This window comes from Xyrauchen texanus, chromosome 41, assembly GCF_025860055.1.
Source record: "Xyrauchen texanus isolate HMW12.3.18 chromosome 41, RBS_HiC_50CHRs, whole genome shotgun sequence".
In the NCBI taxonomy this organism is placed as follows: domain Eukaryota; kingdom Metazoa; phylum Chordata; class Actinopteri; order Cypriniformes; family Catostomidae; genus Xyrauchen; species Xyrauchen texanus.
This window is the reverse complement of record NC_068316.1, coordinates 14,676,192-14,696,615: the sequence shown is the minus strand read 5'-3', so window position 1 is coordinate 14,696,615 and position 20,424 is coordinate 14,676,192. Positions and strand designations below refer to the sequence as shown.

The 20,424-nt window shown below is 37.6% G+C and overlaps 1 protein-coding gene across 1 annotated transcript; it reads right to left on the bottom strand.

Annotated features, from left to right (window-relative positions):
* Positions 1-903: 903 nt before the first annotated feature.
* Positions 904-18,091, bottom strand: LOC127634542 (suppressor of tumorigenicity 14 protein). Its single transcript, XM_052114147.1, is given in 20 exon segments — positions 904-1,904; positions 1,994-2,130; positions 4,109-4,380; positions 4,784-4,967; positions 5,352-5,471; positions 6,064-6,177; positions 6,412-6,516; positions 6,603-6,707; positions 8,387-8,520; positions 8,786-8,895; positions 9,066-9,163; positions 9,262-9,404; positions 10,418-10,637; positions 10,980-11,102; positions 11,478-11,668; positions 12,573-12,640; positions 14,468-14,595; positions 15,779-15,968; positions 17,868-18,023; positions 18,026-18,091. Coding segments are annotated over 20 exon segments (2,832 nt in total). The 3' UTR covers positions 904-1,736.
* Positions 18,092-20,424: the final 2,333 nt, after the last annotated feature.

The following is a 20,424-nucleotide window of genomic DNA, read 5'->3' as shown; positions in this document are numbered from 1 at the left end:
AAGAATGTGAATTGCAAAAAACAAAAGAAGAATGCGGAAGTGAAAGTGGAGAATTTATAGTAAAAAAGTTACATATTGACATACATATTGATCTGTTTCTCACACATATCTATCATGATGCTTCTGAAGACATGAATTTAACCACTGGAGTCTTATGGATAACTTTAAAGCTGCCTTTATGTGCTTGTGGCGCTTCAAAGTTTAAATCACCATTTACATGCACTGTATAGCCTTACAGAGCTGAGATATTCTTCTAACAAACTTAATTTGTGTTCAGCAGAAGAAAGTCACACATCTGGGATGGCATGAGAGTGAGTACATTATGAGAGAATTACATTGTTTTGGTTGAATTTTTCCTTTAATATATTATGGACAAACATGAACTAGAAATACGTTTTTCATCATATCATTATAAATCAACTTTAACCAAGATTAAGAAATGCTGAAAAAATATTTTGTTCACTGATAGTTCATGATACCTTGCAAAATAATATAAATATAAGTCAGTAGCCTAAATAACAGAATATAAATAATTACACACATTTAGAAGATTAAACGTATTTTAAAGGGTGCAATTAAAAAGGTTTTCATAAATCATAATACACAGTGTCACCTATATATTACTAACAATTATGTTGTCAGGACCTCAGAAAGGAAAATGTTCTTGAGGATTGACACGGAAGAACAAAGCCATTAATTGTACCACCGTAGCAAGGAATTCTGGACCCCCTGACTGTATATTGTTTTGGGCCCCTTTCATATTAAAAAATACAGTTTAAAATTTGTTGTGGGCCACTAGAATCATTATCACCTTTTACCCCATTATCTATGGCCCTTTCTGAACTAAATGAATGGAACTGGATGTATAAAAATCACAAATCAGAAGTAATGTAGCACCTCTTTTAATATAGTTCTAATTTTCACGTCTAATATAAAGTATCAACAATTTCTCAGTTTTTACATTTACATCTTATTGTCGGGAATACAGAACATAATGTTTGCATAACTAAGGAGTACTGAGGAGTAAGTTGTAGTGTCAAATCACGACCAGTAGAGGGACCAGTCTTAAGGACTGGCATTGTTTTTTCCTTCTGAGTGAAAGTGCGCCATTGACAACAAGCATTTGTGAAAAAAGGAGAGTAAAAATAATAAAAAATTAAAATACAATGACTAAAATTAACATTTGTCATATTTTTTGACATGCAATCAATTTGAAAGTTGGACAAATTTGAAATGGACAATGTGGTACAGGGTTTAAATAATCCTAAAACAATAAAACATAGAAATCATTACATTAACATGAATACATGAATGAAAGCTTATATTTAGTCACTCAAGTCACTGTATGCAAATAATACAATTGATCTTGCCGAGAGAACTCTTTCCACTGCAAATAATGAAAGATGTGTACCTCTTCAACTTGCTTGTAAAAATCTCTACTCTAGTAGTCCACTGTCAAGGCCTTATAGAGTTGGTCTGTGGGTGGCAGAGCTTAAGTTTTGGAGCATAAAGTATCACAGTGAGAAGTGAAGTTGCTAAAGGCTGTGGACGAAGGTTTCATACGCTGAGCAACAGCATTTGACAGAAAACTGCTCCCAATGCAGAGGTGTTCAAGTTTGCTGTGTATCTGGGCACCATGAGAACTGGGCAGGTGTCACTTGGTCACACGCAAATGAGAGTGGGCAAATTATAATAATACCCATTCTCTGGTGTATATACGTGTGGTTGTGTGCTCGTCACACCTGGCCTTTCGTCTGCTGGTGAATCCAGTCTGTGAACTTAATGACACGTGTGTAAACGCCAGGCCGGTTCTGTCGGGCGCAGCCCTCGCCCCAACTCACAATGCCTGCTAGAAACCACCTCCGCCCACGTTCCAGACACACCAGAGGTCCCCCAGAGTCTCCCTGTGAGATTACAGATCTTTTATACATAAACAAGTCACATGTCGGCACATATACAAACATACAGAAACCGAGGCCACATCCACACTCACTTGACAAGCATCCACTCCTCCCTGAATGTTCCCGGCGCAAAGCATTCTTGGAGTGACTGCATCGTCATACATTTTATTGCAAGTGTTGTGACTGATGATGTTAACTGTTGCCTCCTGCAGCAATGTGGCCAACTCACCTGAAATCAGAACTCTAAAGGATTCAGTCGAGAAACACACATTTAAAGTCAATGTGAAATGGTGTTTGCAACAGTTATTGAGTACAGTTATTGCTAACCGAAACAGGATATTCAACGAGAAATTTTTTTTAGGGTGGAACTTGATTTTATCTATTGGGAGTTAATTGGATTGTGAAAAGTGGGTGTTACATACCAAAATCAAGCCAGGTGGATGGGTTGAAAAATAAGAGGGATTAATGTCAGCACGAAGGGAAAATAGTTTCAGAGATGGAGTAAATTATTACATTTGAATGCAAGATTAGGAATAACATGCACAGATGCATTGTGCACAATAAGACCAGAAATATGGATAAAGAAAGTAAATAGGGTCAATTTACATTTCAAGTTGAGTTCTGTTTCCAAATTTGCCCTTACTTCCAGTAGTGTAGTAGTGTCTGAAAAGGTGGGCATACTGTGAATTTATGAATTTATGTAGCCTATGTAATTAATGTCCCTTTCATTAGGCTACTATGAAAATTACTCTAATCAATAAACTAATACATACATAATAAACAATAAACTGTTAAGCATTGTATAGCTTACATGAGTGAATTAATGTTCACGTTAACACGTTATCTTTTAAAACCATTATACAAAGCCGACGTAAAAATTAATGGTTATTTGTTTTATTCATATTTGTATTCAAGTGGTTTTCTGTGTATAGTGAAAATGCTTTCCTACTTAGATATATAAATCGAAATGATTTGATATCACCAGAAAAAGGCATCACCGACAGCAGTAAAAGGCGAGAGAGAAAAAAGACATTTGATATAATTACGGTACACAGTTGTCTAACATCTGCAAAGAGCATCAAAAACTAGCACGGGTTCAATATCATGCAGTCTTTTCACAAAGTCTAATTGCATACGTTAAAGTTAAATGTGTATACAGTATATTACGTTTAGCAGGGAAATAAATGTACTGCGCAAATTATGGTTACCACGCTGGAAATGTCCCGCCCCTTCCTAAAACGGAAAATATGATTGGTTAGCAAATATCAAATTTCGTCTGAAATGAAAGTTCTGATTGGTGGATCAGCTTAGTCTTACTGTCTGTGCCATCAGTTTAGATTGAATATCTGTACACATTTAAATATAAAATTTTCTGTTCATACACTCACTTAACACTAATTAATGTTTACATCAACCATCAGAATGGGGGAGAAAAATGTGTGATTTTGACCATGGTGCCAGATGGGCTGGTTTGAGTATTCCTGTAACTGCTGATCTCCTGGGATTTTCACACACAACATTCTGTAGATTTTACTCAGAATGGTGCAAAAAACAAAAACATCCAGTGAGCGGCAGTTCTGTGGACAGAAATGCCTTGTTGATGAGAGAGGTCAACAAAGAATGACCAGACTGGTTTGAGCTGACAGAAAGGCTAAGATAACTCAGATAAACACTCTGTTCAGTTATAGTAAGCAGAATATTATATCAGAATGCACAACACTTTGAATCTTGAGATGGATGAACTACAACAGCAGAAGACCACGTCGTGCACTTTATTAGGACCATAGTGCTCCTAATAAAGTGCTTTGTGGGTGTAGATAGCGCTCTGTGTACTTTCCACATATATTTTAGAATTTCAAAATATTTTTCCAGAATCATTTCTTATGTAAAGTTTTACCAAGATCACCATGGAAAATATAAAAGCCAGCCAAACACAGATTGCATTAACAGGTAGCATATCCAATGTGTGACTTTCCCATTCCAAAGGGGGTGATGGGGGATTTATTCAGTGGGTGTGAATATATTTGAATATCTACATTAGAATGAATTTGTTTTTTATTTAGTCAAAACAAATGCATTCTGCAAGAGAGAGAAAGTGGGTGGTGGTGTCAGTTTTCAGTTGCTACTGAACAACAACAACTTGTTTGTTCAGAAAATGTACATATTTCAACAGTTTGTCTTCGGAAGTAAATAATCAAGGACCTTACCCTCCTCTGACAGAACCCCCCATCCCGTGACAAAGCAGCTGGTTCCAGAAGAAAAGGCATGAGAGGAAGCAGGCACACAGACTGGCTGTACCAACTCATTGAAAAAGACAGGGGCACTCAGTTCTAGAAGGGCGATGTCATAGTCGGAGGTGAATTGGTCATATTGAGAGTGCAAGATGATACGTCGGATCTGTCTGGTGGCTGCTGCATTACTGACCGAGTTCATTACTCGCATACCCATGTACGCCCTCCACGATCGTGCATCAGAATACCTGCCAATAAATGGGCCAAATAAAGTACCTGGAGCATCCAATATTTTCGAATAACATACATAAATACAGACACGCATTACTTACAAATGTCACTTTGTTTTGTCTTCTAGTGCATTGATAATCGTCAGGCCTGGATCTAGAACGGTTACATTAAGGGAGCAATAACATGTAACTGAGGGGCGTTGAAAGGGTGTCTCTTCAGTTCCAGCACATTTAGTTAGGGTTAGCCCCATGACAATACAATTTGACCATTTGCTTCACTTGTGCTTGTGGGGTGGGACGGTGGGGGGAATAGGGATAATTTGAGGGCACCCTCCTAGATCCGGCTCTGATAACCGTGCATTTTTAAGTGCAGATTAAATTGTTTTTGGGGCCACTTTATGTACAAGACAGAACCCCTTACTTAATTGCATCTGAGTCCTGGAAGCAGTGAGCTGCAGAGACAAGCCAACGGCTGCCCACCAGAGAAGCCCCACACACGTGGCCATAGCGCTCCATTTGAAGGCTGACCTGCCAAGGCCATGAGCCAGCCTGGGCATCTGTTCCACCCACAATCTTTGCCCTCTTTCTGGGTCGTGTGCCACAACCTTTAACAATTTTTAAGTTTAAAAAGTGAAATTTAACATGTGCTTAGTGAAACATGAGAAACATTTCACGAGAAAGACTTGCTGCAGTGTATGCACTCTCAGTTCTCTGCAGTATCATATGATAGTGTCAAGGGACCAGAAATATGTTGAATTATCCTAGTTTTCATTAATAAGAAAGAATATTTAACACTTACACCTATGTGCATTAAAAAGAAAACATATCACTACAACATATAATTTTGTTTTTATTGATGTCTATGTAGAATTTTAATTTATGACATCTAAGCTATGACATCACATTAGGCTGTTGCATTTCTGATGTCACAGAGAGCTGAGAGTGCATGTCTGCAACCAAACTCTATAGATTTTTATGAGTGTACTCACCACAGCGCAACTCATCTGAGCCATCTTTGCAGTCTTTGATGCCGTCACACTCTGGATTGATCTTATTTAAGCATTTTCCATTGGTACATTTGAAGGAGGAGGGAGAGCATCCTTTCTGAACTACAAAAGACATCCATAGTATTCTACATCATTACTAAAATGCCAGTTTAACTACAAGACATTTTTCAAATGATAAAAGAACGTACAAATTTAAGACACAGGCTAACAGCCTTTATGATCGTGCAATTACTGTACATGTTTGTTTGTCATGACATTAGCAAATTTAAACTATTTGCAGCGTCCCCCATAGAGTAACATGTTACAATATAGTCTAAAATCTGCAAGAAATGGAGGAATATATGCCTTATAAGGTAGCTCTATTCATTCATTGTTTTTTTAGAATACTGACATAAAAATACCTGGACAGTTCACATAACATATCTTCAACATAAAATGTTCTTAAAAATAAAAGTATTTTAAGCATGATTTTTACAATTATTGTATGCATTTTTTACCACCACATTTTAATTGAGAGACTACATGGAATATTTGTACTTTTAGATTTGTACTATACACTCTCCTTATACATTAATATAAATTTTAACCTAAAATTATGATGTTAAGTTCATATCATATCCATGTTATTTGTTAACTACCTATATGCATGGCAAGTTGAGAATAAAAAAACATGAGGTAAAGTGGTTTTACTCACATGCTCTTGTGCAATTGAGTTCATCGCTGCGGTCTTTGCAGTCCACAATTCCATCACACACCGAGGCTTTGGGGAGGCAGATTTTGTTTGGGCACATGAGGTAGCATTTACCTCCTAGCAGGTGGACAAATTATTATTAAAGCACAAATAAATTAGCTTATCAAAACTCACAGGTGTATACACACACACACACACAAACCAGATCATAGGCAGATCTTACCACAAACTCTATCCAGGCATCTTATTTAACAGGCTTTTCTGATTATGGGTGAATGAGGAAAAAGACCAATTATCCTGCATTGATATTAAGTCTTAATAAGCCATCATAGGATAAAAGCACACACTTACCACAGTTAGTTTCTTCACTACTGTCACTACATGGAAACTGGGTGTTACACTGGCTGTGTGGTCTGCACTGTCCATTACACATCACTTCTCCTGGTTTACATGTGTCTGAGTAGAAGAGCAAAGCAGAACTGGGTTATTTAAGATAAAAAATGGATGTCAAGAAAGCATATAAAGTGTACGCAATGACTTACTGCATTTTGCCTCATCTCGTCCATCAGAACAGTCTTTGTCTCCATCACACACCTTCCTCAGAGGAATACACTTCCCATCTCCACATCGAAACTGCCTCGGACAGGCTGTTTAAGAGAACAAGCTGGCTTACTACTGACTAGATGTGTAAATATTTGCTCTGACAATGATTAGGTCAGATTAATATTCTTTACTAAATGATGCAATGCAACATGCAAACTAAAATTTGGTCATTATTTGGTGTGTCAGCCGACCAAACTTATCACTGTGTTAAGCACTGATATGATAAATTAATATTATATTATAATATTAGAGCTGTCAAAATTAACACGTTAACACATGCGATTCATAAAAAAAGTTTGACGCATTCATCTTCCTGAATCCCGATTAACGCATTTATCGTAATACAGCATAAACCAGCATAAACATTGTTGGAGGGGTGGAATCTGTAATGTGTCCTCCCGGAGTCATTACACTACACTACAAACACACACAACAGTGATTCAGTGTTAGTGATAAAGTGATGGGGAATGGACCTCCTGGAGTGGTGGTGTAGTGGTCTAAAGCACATAACTGGTAATCAGAAGGATGCTGGTTCGAGCCCCACAGCCACCACCATTGTGTCCTTGAGCAAGGCACTTAACTCCAGGTTGCTCCAGGGGGGATTGTCCCTGTAATAAGGGCTCTGTAAGTCTCTTTGGATAAAAGCGTCTGCCAAATGCATAAATGTAAATGTAACCTCCTAATGCTGTTTGGTGAACAAGCATGATGGAACTTGTGACAGAAATCAAGTATTTTTCGGTCTAAATAAGGCACATTTTAATTACCACAGAAACTAGTCTAAACTATCACCAAAATGCAGCATGAGACGTTTTTGTCTGCAAGCACTTTTCATGTAGAGTTCAAAGCAATGCTTGATGCTGGTGCAAATCATGAATGCAGCTACATGATTGCTGTAACAAAGTGCATGAGAGTATTAGAGATTTAATTGCCACTGCAATGAACAGGTAACTTATGTGGGGACTAGTTCTTTCAATTAGTCAAACTTCCACTTGGACTTAGGGTAATGTTTAAAGTTACTTGAATTGGTGCTATTTTAGTGCATTTCTATCTTCATACTGTGGAAGGCTTTTTTTTTTTTTGGAATATGTTAATAAAAGAATTTTCTGGTTACAAATTGTTTTATTTTGTTTCCTAAGAAGGAAATAAATGCATTTTGACAGGAAAAGAAATATATACTTTCAAATTTTGCAATTAAAAGCAACTAACTACTAAAAATGATAAAATTACTAAATTAATTAAAGTTAAATTAAATTCAAACTAAATTAATATCAAACACTACACAAAATGTAATATTAATAAGACAAAAGATATTTCGCAATGGCTCCAACATTTGTTTTTTGATCCGATTCATAATTTATTAAAAATAGTTATGTTCAAATCTAACACGCCTGAGCCAAGTACATTCGGGATCTGGCCTTCTTTCTGGATTTTTTTATGAAAATATATCAAGAATTGTAATTAGAATTAGAAATAAATGTGTAATACCTGGGTATTATTATAGTAATTCTAATCGATTTTTAAATTCTGTAATCGATGCATTGCATTTTCATTGTCACAAACAATTGCACGTTTCTTTACTTTTAACATACCAGAAATGTCAGTTATTACTAACAGAGATAAATACAGGAACATATGCGTCAACACACAAACCTACCACTCAAATCAGTGACTTATTAAAACAATACACAATCAAGTCTATACTAGAGACTGCACAAAGACTCACCACTTTCAGGAGAGAAGGCTCTGTAGATAAGGTAAAAGCCTTTATGAGTCAAAGACTCATCCGAGTGAAAATGTAACAGGACGGGAGAAGAGTAAATTCTTTTTCTGCTACTGTCACCAATCGGGTTACAGAGTCTGTGGAGGGGCAAGACAAGTGAGTACACACTTACACACAAATCATACACACATACTGACAAGTACACAGATGTATTTGCCGCTCAGCAGAAAACTCTGAACCGTTGAGCAGAAATACAGTACTGAATGTCCTAGATTACCCTAATTCACCCTGTGTTTCTCATATGGAACATTTACCCAGTACACTTCAACCGACAGCTCCTAGACAGAAGTGTAAGCAAGCTGCTTTCACTAATAATCAGCAATTGAAAGACGTAACACTCACTTGACACCACCAATTTCCAGCCAGTCTTTTTCACAGGTGCTAGATGAAGGTGAATCCTGAATGTCCAGCATCACAATGGTCACAGATAGAAGGTATCCCGGCAACGGAGCCTACAAGAGAAACCAGACTCTCAAAGGATGCACTCTTACACAAAGCTTCTGCCCACTCTGCAATCCCCAGCTCAAAGAAGCAGCATCCCAGGACTCTGAATAGGATTCATAGGGCATGCATGCTTACACTGGAGTGTAGACTCATGGGAAAGCATTTAACCTAAACTCACCCTGATTTTCCAATTACAGTCCACATTTGGAGGGTAGTAGGCAGGGTAGTAAGGGGAGGTTACTGTGCCATTCCATGCAGAGAGGAAACCGCCACAGTCTGTAGAAACATTGACACAGAGGCAAATTATTTGTAATGTTTAAGCAGAATAGTGACTAAAAGGATTTATGTCTTATGCTGACCACTAATTCACACACCTGTTTTGGGTATGGCCTGGAAATAGGCTTTGAAGATGGCCCCTTGCCTCTGTCGACTGAAAGAAAAAGTGACAAGCATGACGTTTCCAGACGACGTCAGTTTCACTACAGGGGATGTTCCTGATATTGGCAGACCACACCATCTGGGAAGACGAGAGATGACATTTGATGTTAATATCATCACTTAATGTGACTATGAAGAAAGGAATTAACCCCAAAAACTATATTTTAAGATTACAATGAACATCATATCATTTTTAAATCCTTATTTGAAAAAAAAAAAACAACCTAATAAATATAATATATTGTTCATTGTTAGCTTATTATGTATTAACTAATGTTAATGTACAAAACTTTTAAAGCTGATGTAAACTTTTCAGTGTTAAAAGCCATTCATAAGTACATCTTCTCGAAAACTGTAAACACTGTGGCGCTATAAACATTCCTAGGTTTGTTTTGAGCAACCCGCTTAGACCCACCCCAACATCATTAATCAACCAATGATGTGAGTTGGGGGAGGGACTATCTGACTGTTTGAACAATAGTAGACCAGGGGCGTATTCGGAAAGCTGTTTTGAAAACATTGTTTATTCGTACAATTCCATCACTTGGCGCTAGTGTCACAGAAATTACGTACTTCAGCTTTAATTTGAAAAACAGTTGGATATATGTAGATATATTAACATTTACAAACAAATTCTGTACAAGTATTGTTTATTATTAGCTCTTGTTAACTAATGCGGCAACTAATGTTAACATATAAAACCTTATTGTAATGTCTTACCAAACATCCATAAAAAAACTCCCCACTGAACCCTTACGACAGTACGAAACAACCAACCATTCAAATCTTAATAGGGGTCATGACATGCCTTTTTTATTATTTTAAAATATTCCTTAAGGTTCACTTATAATATTAGTAAAGTTTTTGCACAAAAACTGTCATGATGTAAAGGAAGTAGAGAATAAGTAATTTTAGCATCTTGGTTTCATCAAATGGTCTTTTTGCAGTGAGGAGGAAGTTTTGAGCTCTGAAACTTACAGTATGTTTTTTACAGTACAGTGATCTCTTAAATGTCAAAAGACAAAGGGCATTTTTATTCCTCATGTCATAACCCCTTTGAACTTGCTTTTCTGAAAGTGCCATCACACTTACCTGGCAATGATCTTGTTCTGAAGCGGCAGTAAGAAGTCATAAGCAGACAGTTTGTTGGCAGAACAGCTACCTGGTGTCGCCCCTTGAAGTGTTAGGATGACGAGTTGCACAACATGGCCAGATGGCACACGAAGCCTCCATTGATAATACGGCTTCTTTGGACTCACGAGACTGAGTGTGCGATTATTTCCGTACTTAGCATACAGGTCAAAAGACATGGCTGTTAGGCAGATAGGAAATATATATATATATTTAGAATAAATTAATAAATAATAATCACAATAATCATTGTAAAGGAGTTATACGAGATAAACAGTAGTGATAGTACACTGCAAAACCTGCTTGGTTGAGTGTCTTGCATGCAGAGTTAACTCAGAGGATTAATGGGACATGGCCGCATCTGAATTACCTTACCTATTTGTGGCCTGTTTTTGTTTTCTTCGCTCATAGCAGAAGATGTGTCATAGAAAATACATAAGAACTTAGTTGGCAAATCAAAGAGTCAATGTTCATAAATCATTTGAGTAAACTTAACAGGCTTTACAGTGTATTATGATTGTACCCTGCAGCCCCAACTGCCACTTGCCACTCTGAATTGAGTTAGGATTCTTTATCTTTTCCGCCTTGTCATCAGAATCTTCATCGTCGTCATCATCAGCATCACCACCATCATCTGGATTCAAACCTGAGATTATAGAGATAAGCCTTGTTCAATGTAAGACATTTTACTTATTTCACTGCTAAAAGGACCAGCAAAGACCCGCATAAATTCCCATGCTGGTTCAAGCGGATTTACTTTGCTTTGGTGCTGGTCTAGTTTGTACACCAGTGAAGTCATGCTTTTTTACCAACATATATTAACTATTGAGGCTGGTCGACCAGCATGATCTTTATGGCGCTACTGGTTGACCAAGGAAGTCCTTAAAAAGCCTGGTAGGAGTTCCAGCATCTCGTGCTGAGGATCAGCATAGAAGAAACACAACATATGCTGGTGACCAGTCAAGCAGCATTTGTCAGAATTAAGAACAAAACAGAAAGGATGATGGGAAATGTTCTTTACCCAGCAGACGCAGTGTGTCCTCGTCCTTCTCCATGTAGTAGCATTCCTCGTTCTTGCTAAAGAGGACCTTGTTGGTACCAGGCAGTCGCCGCTGCAGTCGGGCCGGGTTCACTCTCTGGAGTTCCTCAGCAATAGTGGGAGGAGCATAGAACTTACTCCAGTAGTACACACAAAGACCTTCCACTCCTTCACTGTCATCAGGACACATGACATTTAACAAGATGGCAAAGCCTACAGTAAAATTCATTTAGCAATGCAAGCAAGCATCAGAGTTGACAAGTTGGGGCAAAACGCATGAACTAATAGATGCAAACTCTCCACAAATAGTAAGTAGGGTTAGCTAACTGTGTTGAGAAATCCAGGCTTGGAACAGTTTGCAATCGGACCGTGCAAAGTTGTGCTCAATTGAAAATGCTACTGGAACCGTTAACTGTACTCAGAACCGTTCAACCCAATGGTGGGAAACCAGTTAATGATTGTGTGATTTCTTTATCACTTTATCCATACATTAAAGGGATTGTTCAAACAAAATGTTTTATTCTCTCATCATTTACTCACTTTAATGCCATCCCAGATGTGTAGGACTTTGAAGCTCCAAAAAGCACATAAAAGCAGCATAAAAGTAATCCATACAACTCCAATGGTTTAATCTATGTCTACGGAAGCAATATGATAGGTGTGGGTGAGAAACAGATCAATATTTAAATCCATTTTTACCATAAATCTCCACTTTCACTTTCAGAATGTGAAAGTGAAAGGGGAAATTCATAGTTAAAAAATTACTTAAGTATTGATCTGTTTCTCACCCACACCTATCATATTGCTTCTGTAGACATAGATTAAACCACTGGAGTTGTATGGATTACAACTCCAGTGGTTCTGGCCACCATTCAGTTGCATTGTGTGGACCTACAGAGCTGAGATATTCTTCTTAAAATCTTTGTTTGTGTTCAGCAGAAGAAAGAAAGTCATACACATCTGAGATGGCACGAGGGTGAGTAAATTGTGAGAGAATTTTTATTTTTGGGTGAACTATCCCTTTAAGTCCCATTAAGTAAATATACTATGGTGTGTGTTCTTTATGTGCAGACTCACCTAAATGCACTAATTCCTGAGTGCTGGTAATACGAGCTCCATGGTGAAGAATCATACAACTCTGAGAACTTAGATCCATGGCAACAGCATGTAAACCGAAAGGAAGTAAAGAGATGGCAAAAACACAATGAAATAATGGATGGACCCTTTTCACAGACCACGATGACGTGTTTTTCGACTTTATTTAGCTGTGTAAATCTAGCAACCTTTTTTAATTAATATGTTCTTTTTTGACAGCTGGAATCTATATTTTTTCCTCTTTTGGATAGTTGGTGAAACGTAAGTATTTGTTTTTTGCTGTTGAATAAAAACAATACTATATGCCATTGTATTCCATGTACCTCTTTAGAAGTTAAACACTTTAGTTTACTTCGCCGTTCCAAACTCAGAAATGTGAAAAGGGTCCATTACGGTAACAAACATCAGTCAGCATTCTATTTCTGTTCAGTTCACGGTTCTATTTCTGCACTCTATAAACAAACAAGTGATAACATCTACCAAGGTCACAAAGTTTCCGCCTGTTTTTTTCTTGTTGTATGTACAGTATTTTAAAACATCCCAGTGACATCACTTCCAAGAAAGGCATGACATCACTGAAGAAGGTGAGACATCAGTGGCCCGGGTGAGACCTGCAGCCTTGGCACAAAAGAGCTGTTCTTGTGCAATTGGCTTTGAGCAACAAGAGCTTTGGGCAACAACAGCGGCATTGTCTGGGGCTCAGTGTCATACTGAAGTTCTGGATGAAAGGGGTGGGCAGTGGGTTTAGACTAACTTTTATACACAAGGGCACACACTTGCAGCACATCCCTTCTCTCATTCAGTCACTGTTACACAAGAATACAGGTCCAACACAGGTCATGTTTAGGCAAATTAGACCACTGAGTTTGATGCTCCCAAAACAAAGCCTCTATTCTACTCTACAAACGTAAAATGCAGTAACTACGGCAGTAAAACTGAAACTGAGAAAAATGGCTTCAAAGTTTTTGGATTGTTCAGTCACATGTGTTCTACATACACATATGACCATGCAATGATTATGATATGAACATGAAGTTACTTCTGTGCGTAAAAGCCATGACCAATAATTTGACGCATGAACCGAAAAATTCAGATACTTTTATATTACTTTAGTTTTCCCACGTTTTCTGAATCTAAATCCATTGGTCATGAGAGAAATCATAGTCTAAGAGACCACATTTTGACAAAATGTGTAGTTACTGCATTTTGACTCTCCACACAATGCTACGCCTAATGTTCATGCAAATGCCAACCATTCCCCTGATACTGGCACACACTGCCCCTTTTGGCCCGAGTTTCCCTGAACTTTCTCTCTCTCTTTCGGTGCCCTAAATCCTTACCTTCTCACTCCTCTTTCCTACTCTGTCCCCTGGTCTACCTTTCTTCTCTCCTCTGGCTGCAGCCTCTCAGCAAAAGAGGTACAGAGCATCTGATTGTGTGCGAAGAAGCCCTGAGACAAAGTTTGTATTGAAAGACTGCTCTTCCTCTCACTCAGCCTGCCTGGGCCCTGTCCCTCTCACAAACACTGTTCTTGTCCTCGGCCCTGAAAAGCCACGTTCCTCTGGGAGCCAGTCTCACCGCACTGCCTCACATCGAGCCGGGCTCCAGTTACAGCTGGCTTTACATTTAAGAGGGCCATGGAGTGGCCGAAGGCTCAACAGGGCCGTGCTTAGAGCCTGCTTTACATTTTAAAAGGTGACAATGAGGGACGAGCGCACCATTGGACCTGCAGCTCTGGTGGACTCTGCGTTTGAAAGTGCCAGGGGCAAGCATCATCCTTGAGTGGTCTCTGGAGATCAGCCGCATTCCAGAGAGATCACGGAGAAACCGCTTTGTTGCCGGGCGGCACAGAGACTCTTATGTATGTTTATGCTTACATAATGGCTTAGTGCCTGAGACTGGAGGCGGAACTGTGTAGACGACGGATCTGCCAGGTCTGGGGAGAAGCTGAGATTGGAGAACTCAACGCTTCCTCCAAGGTAGAACAATGAGGAAGATGGAGAGGCTGCAGGATCCAAAACACACATTTAAGGAGACTATTCAGAGATAATATGCATTCACAGAGCGTTTTTCTTTTTTTTTAATTACTCGTTCACTGAAAGGAATATTCCGGGTTCAATACAAGTCAAGCTCTAACGATAGCATAATGTTTATTACCAAAACAATAATTTTAACTTGTACCTCATTTTATATATATATATATATATATATATATATATATATATATATATATATATTTTTTTATATATATATATAATTTTTATATATATATATATATATATATAGGTTTGAGCTTGCCTCACTGTAAACTGCATTTCTGCTTTTTTAAAGCAAAGGAGGGAAATTCTAAATACATTTTTGTTAATCAACATTATACCAATAAATGTAGTTGATTGAGCTCAACTTGTATCGAACCCGGAATATGACTTTTTATTCTAGCAAAATATCAAACCAAGTGTTTTTTATTTTTTAAAATATAGAACACTTTAAAAAAAAATGTTTTTGTTAAATTTCAATAAAATAGGGGAACTAACTCCATATATCCACTAAAAATCACATTGGAATGAGTTCATTAACTTCATTATTTTATTTATTTATTTTAGATTTTCTCTCCAATTTGGAATGCCCAATTCCCAATGCTATTCTCCAGGGCATACACTCATAACTTACCACACGCCCCACCGAGAGTGAGAACCACACATTATAGTGACCACGAGGAGGTTACCCCATGTGACTCTACCCTCCCTGGCAACCATGCTAAATTTGGTTGCTTAGGAGACCTGACTGGATTCAATCAGCAAGACCTGGATTCGAACTTGCAACTCCAGAGGTGGTAGTCAGCGTCAATACTCACAGAGCTTCCCAGGCCCTCCACTCATTAACTTATTTCTGAGAATAGGTACCACTTGGTTTGGTATTTTGTATCTAATGCAATGACATGAAGACATTTTAAAGTGTGACTTAAGTGTCCAAAAGTATCCTTGTACATTTTTGGGCAAGTCGTGTTGATAATGAAATAATCCACAACAACTCAGTTTATAAAAATATGTCAAGCATAATAAAATAAGAACATTTACAGGCTCTCCTTGAAGAGTCTTCTACAGCCAAAGGAAAAGAGTCTTGACTAACTTTACTGGAACATACCAGATCAGAATTTCAGCATTCCTCAACAGAGAGTTTTAACTTACATGCAAGGAAATGGAACGTCAGTGCAATGGCAGCCGAGAGGGGCAGGAGGGGGGAGGCCCTCAGTGCCCACTTACTCCATGCCTCACAATCTGTTCTCTTGCTCGTTGGGCTCTTGATGTCAGATCCAGCCTGGGACTCCCTGTTAGTTGGGCTTGACGTCTGGGTGGGCTTTGTCACACCCAAGTCCTGCTAGACCAGAAAGCTTCCCTTAATCCTTTCAATCCAATGTCACTTGTTGTAATCTTTTTACATAAAAGGATGCAATAAACAAATACTACCTGAGCCAAACAAATAATATATATATATGTGTGTGTGTGTGTGTATACAGTATCATTATTGGGTCATTCTTACAATTCAGTGCCTTTTAAGCCACAATAGAAGTTATGGTCTCTATACCATAAGTTAATAAGCTTTTTAAAAAGAATAAATACTGAAATAATTTTAATTAATAGCATTAGTATAATTTATTGCTGCATGTCCCCAGAGCTGCACAATGTGTACATCAAACATCTTTGATAAAAATAAGTGGTAAATCAATGGATTTCAATTTTTTATATGGTCCACCAGTCATGATACTGTGACCTTTAATTGAAGATCTATGTTATGAAATGACATCACACAACCATTCAGTAAAATAATGTTGGAGTTATTTGAAGTGCAAAACTCTTGTTTTATTTATGTTTTTTGGTAACACTTTACAATATGGTTCCATTCGTTAACATTAGTTAATACATTAGCTATCATAATCTTACAATGAACAATACATTTTACAGCATTTATTAGTCTTTGTTTATTAATATTTGTTAGTTAATTAAAATACAGTTGTTCATTGTTAGTTCATGTTACTTAATGTTAACAAATAGAACCTAATTGTGAAGTGTTACCATATTTTCTTGTATTTTGTGATGTTAGTCATGTGTGGTCAAGCATAACATATCTACGCTGCAGTGTTGGTTGTAATGCAATTACAAAGCAATTACTGTAATCTAATTACTTTTCAGAAAAAAAATAGTGTGATACATTACATTTCAAATTCTTGTAATTAGATTGCCGTTCCTGACATTCAATTAAGTTAATTAATTTTAATTACTTGGGTTACACATATTTCTAAAATAATATAATATATGTAGAATAAATTTAAACATGAATTAAGTTAATATGTACATCTGTTTGCGTTTTGTGACAGTGGAAGTGAGTGCGCATGCAAAACAAGTGTTTTAGAATGTAACTAGTAATGTGAGAAATCTGATTACAATTTTAGAGTAGAAATAAATTTGTAATTTGTAATTAATTACTTTTTTTTTGAGTAACTTACCCAATACTGCCACTCTGTGGGAAGACATAGGGAAAACTATTGTAATTTGAAATTTCCAAATATTTATGTTAACAGAAATCAGTATAGATTTACAAATATGTTAGATAGGGCTATCATTCACAGACCATGTAGGCTAGTGGCGAATTGTATAGCCTACATTCTAGACATTTAGCTTGACCTGTAGCCTATGTATAACATTTATGACATGTCCCAATGATGAAACATAAGGATAGTAGCTATGTTTAATTTTTCTAAAGTTTCAAAAGACACCGAATTGCAGGAATGACCCTAATGCCTTTCTATCACCATAACAACCTATGTGTCGCATTAATTGGCTTCCGCCGCATCATTCTAAACATCTTTTCATAAGGTGGAAGGGGTCGCGGAACTAGGATATCCTGGTGGGATTCCCCTGTGGAGTAGCACAAAGGGTAATTTGAGGGTCCGCTTTCCCACGGCCCCTCACAGCGGTGTCAGCACTCCATCAAGAGACGCACTTTGACAGGCACATTCATGACATGATCAACTCTGACATTTCGCTCGTCTAACTATAAGAGGTTTCATTGTCGCAGTCTGAAATTAATTATGCGAATTAATGTAGGATACACAAAAGTATTGTTTATTCAACGAGCTACATTTTAAATTAATTATAATAACAAAAAATAATATGCAATGAAGAGTGACCGATTTGCTCAAAAGCGTCATCGTCGCTGTGATAAACTCGCCGCGCCCGAGATGCCTGTTCGCGCGGTGCTGATGGAAGTCTCTCCTACCTGTGCAGGTGAACTAGCGGGGGCGCAGGCTCCTGAACCAGAGACGCTGTAAACTTCGCAACTTCTGTTTTTGGGAAAAGTCCTCATGGCCTGGTCTCTTATGGCTCCGTTGCAGCGATACAGAACAATACCTTGAGCAGAGAAAATTAGCCCGGAAAACGAGCACGATCTCTCCTTTGATATCCGGAGAAACCCGACCTGAGCGGGTCTGGCGCTGGGCGCATTCACTCTCGGTATCCCACCGTGAACAGGCGCTGCACGGGACCCAGCATGCACCGCGGTACAAAGGGGGTACAAAGGGAGCACTATGAGAAGGCACAATCCACACAGCCATCCGTGCGACAGAAATTGTGGGCAAACTTCTCCCGTGCGCGTGTGCCATGGCCAACAATGGGCAGTCAGATGTGGCATGATTAGGGGCATCATTAAATTAATCAGGGAGAAGAATGTATCATTATACCGCTTCATCTACTGTGGATTAAAAACATCGTCGCATAGATAAAATAGTCAGTGTGGATTACATTTTCCCCAGTTGCTTCCCTCCCATGTCTAACGTTACGAGCCAGCGAGGCATGCAGCCTGGGAACACAAGTGGAACCAATATCCCCGTGCGCTACGCACCGTATTGATACTCGCCGATTCCTTGGAAAGATTGGGACATTTTCCTCATTATTAAGGTCCTGAATGAGTGAGATGTGCTGGACTTGAAATAACCTGATTTATCTGTTATCATTCTGGATGTGGGATGTTTTGCTTTTATTATAAAATCATAGTATGTGATGGGATAATGCTGTAACTATGTGAAAATAAATAATTTCTCATTGCATGTTAGAAATTAGATAGTAGTAGGCATGTTTTTAATATAACTAATGTTGTAAATATGAATATAAATGTATTATATTTTATTATAATATGGGCATCTGGTGTAAAACCTGATATGTCAAATATGCGGCAGCAGCCGAAAGAAGAAGAAGATTATATTGTATTATAATTATATATGAATAACCCCCCATATAAATACTCAAATTATTCATAAATTATATTGTATGTTTACAATGAATAGAATTTAAAAATACATGTATATTTTTATTTGTTTGTCAACTAGATGGCAGCAAGAGAGAAAAATATTTTTTCCTCTATCACCTTCCTTCATGTAAGTGGCACTCTAACACATTTTAGCCCTTGCAGATGCATTCGTCCATAAACATTCAGTCTAATTTTCAGTTAATGCACCACCCCCATAGTTTCATTGAGTATATCTCGGCCTCTGAGTGGACTATTAGCTCAATATGGGTGTCATTATAAAGCTGAGATCCTCCCCTTTTGTGATGATGTATAGCATTTATCAATAGTCGATAACATATATTTCTGATTATTTGTTTACCATGCATTTCCTCCTGGACCACATATTTTGTTCTAGACATCTAAGATATAACATTGGATTATTCATACAAGCAAGCTCACACACAAGTAAGAAATGGCAAAATTTTCAGAAAACTGCAAGGTAAGAGCAGATATAAAGTTCTTAGCTATTTGGGGCACACAGCAGCAGTGACTGGGGCATAAATTAGGCATTTGTATATGATGGCTTACGGAAATCATATTTCACTTTGTGATTCTTTGAAAATCTTTCAAACTGTGGTATTCGGGCAACAAAATTAACTGTAAAGTCTTTCAGATCTTTCATTTGATATGTTATTTGTCTATTTAAGAGCTATTAGAAAGACGTTTATATTCATATTTAATATTTTTATTTAATATTTCTACCACATGACCTTATAGGTGATGCTGATTTGCAATGAAAATGTTTGCAGGCCTTATTTTGTTATTATAGTAACATATATGCAGCAGTGACGGTTATCAATGAAAAGAACAGATTCCAAGCTTTCAAACGATACCCCATATAACTGACATCTGAATTCAGAGACTAAAACATTTTTAACGTAAACTTTTTCATGACATAGCGCCCCCTTTTGGACCCGCAGATTTCACACAAGCAAGATTTCTGTTGTTGGGTCATTCCTACAATTCATTGACATTTCAGCTTTGAAATTTTTAAAAATGAAACTTATCTTAAATCTTAAAGTTTCTTCATGAAAAGGACACGTTAAAGATGTTATAATTCATACCGGTCAAACTAAATTACTTTAAAATTCAGATGTCCAGTTGGTTAAATGGGCAGGGTCAGGGAAGAAAATAACAGGGTGGACAATAACATGGTGGGCATTTAGTAGATAAATTAGCCACTACATGGTCTATGAATGATATGTAGATAACATTTTTGTAAACTTGTATTGATGATTTAGATTCTAGTTGATTTAGTTTTTTTTAGACATTTTAAAATTACATACATTTACCCTATATCTTCCCATATCGGGGTAAACATGTTATGCATGTTAGGATTAGGGCTAACCTAACCCTAACCCTAACTTCAAACAGCTCTTGAGTGAAATCTCTATGGACATGAGGAAATTACACTAGTACAATAATTTGTGTGTAATATGAGCCAGTTGGTGACATAAAGTGAATCCGTTAGTCATTGTTTACATAGAACAGC